The sequence below is a fragment of the Tupaia chinensis genome, unplaced genomic scaffold, assembly GCF_000334495.1.
Source record: "Tupaia chinensis unplaced genomic scaffold, TupChi_1.0 Scaffold000333_1, whole genome shotgun sequence".
NCBI lineage: Eukaryota > Metazoa > Chordata > Mammalia > Scandentia > Tupaiidae > Tupaia > Tupaia belangeri.
Genome location: NW_006159827.1, coordinates 213,965 through 217,145, shown reverse-complemented (window position 1 = coordinate 217,145; position 3,181 = coordinate 213,965). Strand labels below are relative to the sequence as shown.

Here is a 3,181-nt window from a genome sequence, read left to right as displayed (position 1 = left end):
GGGGGCGGCTCCCCTCCCACATTGCGGGGTTTTAGCCACGCCCTCTGTTCGCCCCGCCCCTGGGAGCTGCTGGTCCCCTCCCACTGTGCGGGAAGTAGCCACGCCCCCTGCCCGCCCCGCCCCTGGGGAGCTGCTGGTCCCCTCCCACTGTGCTGGGAATTGCCACGCCCCCTGTCTGCTCCACCCCTGGGTAACTGCTGGTCCCCTCCCACTTGTTCTGGCACAGCCACGCCCCCTGCCCGCCCCACCCCTAGGGAGCTGGTCCCCGCCCACTGTGCTGGGAAGTAGGTGAAATGAAAGTGGAAAGGTGAACAGTGGGTGCAAAGGCCCTGAGGCAGGGATGTGCCTGTGCATCTGAGGACAATGAGGGGACAGTTGACTGAGTGGAGAAGGTGGGGGTGGGCAGGAAGACATGGAGGCCTGACCCCTAAAGGGCCTGGGAGGACTTTGACTTTTGCCCTGAGAGAAATCTGAGCCATTGGTGGGTCCTGAGTAGAGGGAGGCGGTCTGACTGTTTGTTTTGTTTGTTTGTTTTTTCTTGGAGAGAGATTTTTTGATACAGGGCACGAGTGCCTCACTGGAGAGACAGAAAGAGAAATCCTTCCTCAGGGGGGATGGCTATGCTGCAATCCCTTCTCCTCCATTCTCTGCTTGGGATCTTGGGCACGCACACACACGGGCCCTGCGTGAGTTTTTTGGTTTTTTTGGAGAGGTTTTTGCTATAGGGCACGTACGCACGCCAGACAGACAGAGAGAGACATAGAGACAGAAAGTCAGAAATCACCCCCCAGGGGGGATGGCCACACCACAATCCCTTCTCCTCCATTCTCCTCTCGGGATCTTGGGCACGCACGCACATGCGCCCAGTGTGAGTTTTAAGCCACCGGGTCCGGGACGCGAACCACGGTCGACTACGTGGGAGTCCAGCGACATAGCCATTACGCTAACTGCTGGTTCCCTTGTGTGAGTTTTAAGCCAGTGGTCCAGGACTCAAACAGAGGTCAACTTGGCAGGTGTCCAGTGACATAGCCATTCTGCCGTCTCCTGGTTCCTGAGAATAGAATGAAGGGGTGATGTGGGCAGGAACAGTGGGCCAGTTAGGGGCTACTGCAGTAACTCCAGGGCCAGCGGAGGGGCCAGGTGGGAGCAGAGGGTGCCGGGGCCGTGAGGATGTGGCCGGGCCAGGTGGAGTTAAAAGGTAGAGCAGAGAAGACGGTCTTGAAGACAGGGCGACCAGTCCTGCAGCACCCGCCCCCCCATTCTCTGGGGAGCCTCACGCCTTCCTCCCTGCGGTGCCCATAGCGCATCCAGGTTATGATCCAGCCCAGCGAGGACATCGTTCGCCCGGAGAACGGTCCGGAGCAGCCCCAGGCCGGCAGCTCGGCCAGCAAAGAGGCCTACATCTAGGGCGGGGCGCGCCGACCCAGCACTCACCCCCCACCTGGCTGAACGCGACCACCACTTGATGTCTGAAGATACCTTCTGTCTCAACCTACCTCGAGTGGCGAGTCCAGACACCATCACATGCAAGGAGCGGGGAGGTGGGGGGACCGTCAAACCCCTGGGTGGGCCCTGCCGTGGGCAAAGAGGCCCGGTGGCTTCCGCACCCGGCGGGCTGGTGACCTTTTTAACCCGGCCCCGTAAACATGGAGCGGTGGGCATCGTAGCCGCCGCCGCCGTAGATCACGTTTATCCCGCCAGCCAGTGTGACCCGTGAGGCCACCACACACGCTGCTGGCTCTTAGTCTATTCCTGACTGTTTTCTTACTGCCGAAACCCATGACTGTGACCGGTACTTTGCAGGGGTTCGGTTCCCCGGATCGCTGCTGCACACATGCAAAGGGCATTTTGTACAATGGGGGTTTCCAGGGAGAGCTGACTCTTCAGTAGCAGGGAGCCAGCGGAGCTCTAGGTCCGTTTTTTGGTTTTCTCCCTCCCGAGGCAGCTTAACAAAACCCCCAAGACCTCAGTCAATATTCCCAGGGCTGCTTCTCCAGCAATCTGCCTGCACCCAGTGAAGGAGCACATGGGAGCCCCTCCTCGCAGGCCCCTCAGACTGGCCCTGACCCAAAGGCCAGCAGTCCAGATCTGGCCTGCATGTTGGGATCACAGCCACAAACACAACTGATTTCTTTTGGTCATCATTCCAGGGGCCTCAGGCCCCCATGGGGAGATTCCCAAATCGGGAGCTTGAGTTTCCTTAAGCTGCCCAATTTTACAGAGCACAAAATAGTTGCAGAGGAACTCAAAGCGCAAGGTCTGTCTGGACTCCAGACGCGTCCAACTGTCCTTTGGTTCCCCTCTGACACTTCCCTCACTGCCACCCTATTTGAGCAGCTGCCTCCCCACCCTGCTCCCCCCTCACCCCCACCCCTACAATGTGCTTCCGAGGTGAAAACTGCTTCACTGGGAAGTAGTTCATTTGTGCGTTTCTGGAATCAGGCTCCGTGGCGGTGGCGGCACGGCAAGTGAAGTCAGTCTCTTGCGAGCTCCAGCAAGGGAGCGTCTCTCGTTTGCCAGGAAGATGGGTTCCCATGTAGCAAATCGTATCTTGTGCCCCGTAGCTCCTTAGCTAGTTAGCTCACAAACTGTGTTTTATAACTAATCCTTAATAACTATGGTAAATAACTGTGACTGTAGGTTTTCTCATCTCTTGTCTTTCTCATCCGAAAGTGACCAGCATACCAGTTCTTGCAATAAGGTATTACCCTCTGAGTATTAAGCACATTGTCGTAGAGAAAAACGAAAATACGTATACACCTATCAATGCACAAACATGCACATTCCTCCTCACGCCCTGGCACACAGGGTCTCATTTGATATTGTACCATAGTCTCATCGAAAATCCTTTCTCCTGAGGTCATCTGTAAAATAGTCTCATTGCTCAGGCAACCCCAGTGCCGAGCGGTGTCTCCATGCTCACAACACATATGTATTGTTAAATGCTAGGGTTTAGAATGGAAGGACCCTCCGCTGTCTCATGGTCCCACCCTCACCTGTACGTGAATTCCTTTAGAATAAGGGCAGGAAGATTCGAACATTCTCTTTGTTCTTCAATGTGCACCTGAGACCCCCAAGTCTTTTTTAAGACCAATGCAGTGTATTTAAATGTTTGTAAGCAATTCTAAGTGAGATGTTTGGCAAGAAATCCCCTAACTGATTTCCATCCAAACTTACCTTG

General features: G+C 55.6%; 1 protein-coding gene across 1 annotated transcript in view; it reads left to right on the top strand.

The window, feature by feature from the left end:
• Positions 1 to 2,008, top strand: part of SLC6A1 (solute carrier family 6 member 1) — a gene marked incomplete in the record, with an annotated part of 48,438 nt that extends 46,430 nt beyond the window's left edge. Inside the window, 1 exon segment of the mRNA XM_014589126.2 lies at positions 1,303 to 2,008. Within this exon segment, the coding sequence (XP_014444612.1) occupies positions 1,303 to 1,407 (105 nt within the window).
• Between the last annotated feature and the right edge of the window lie 1,173 nt (positions 2,009 to 3,181).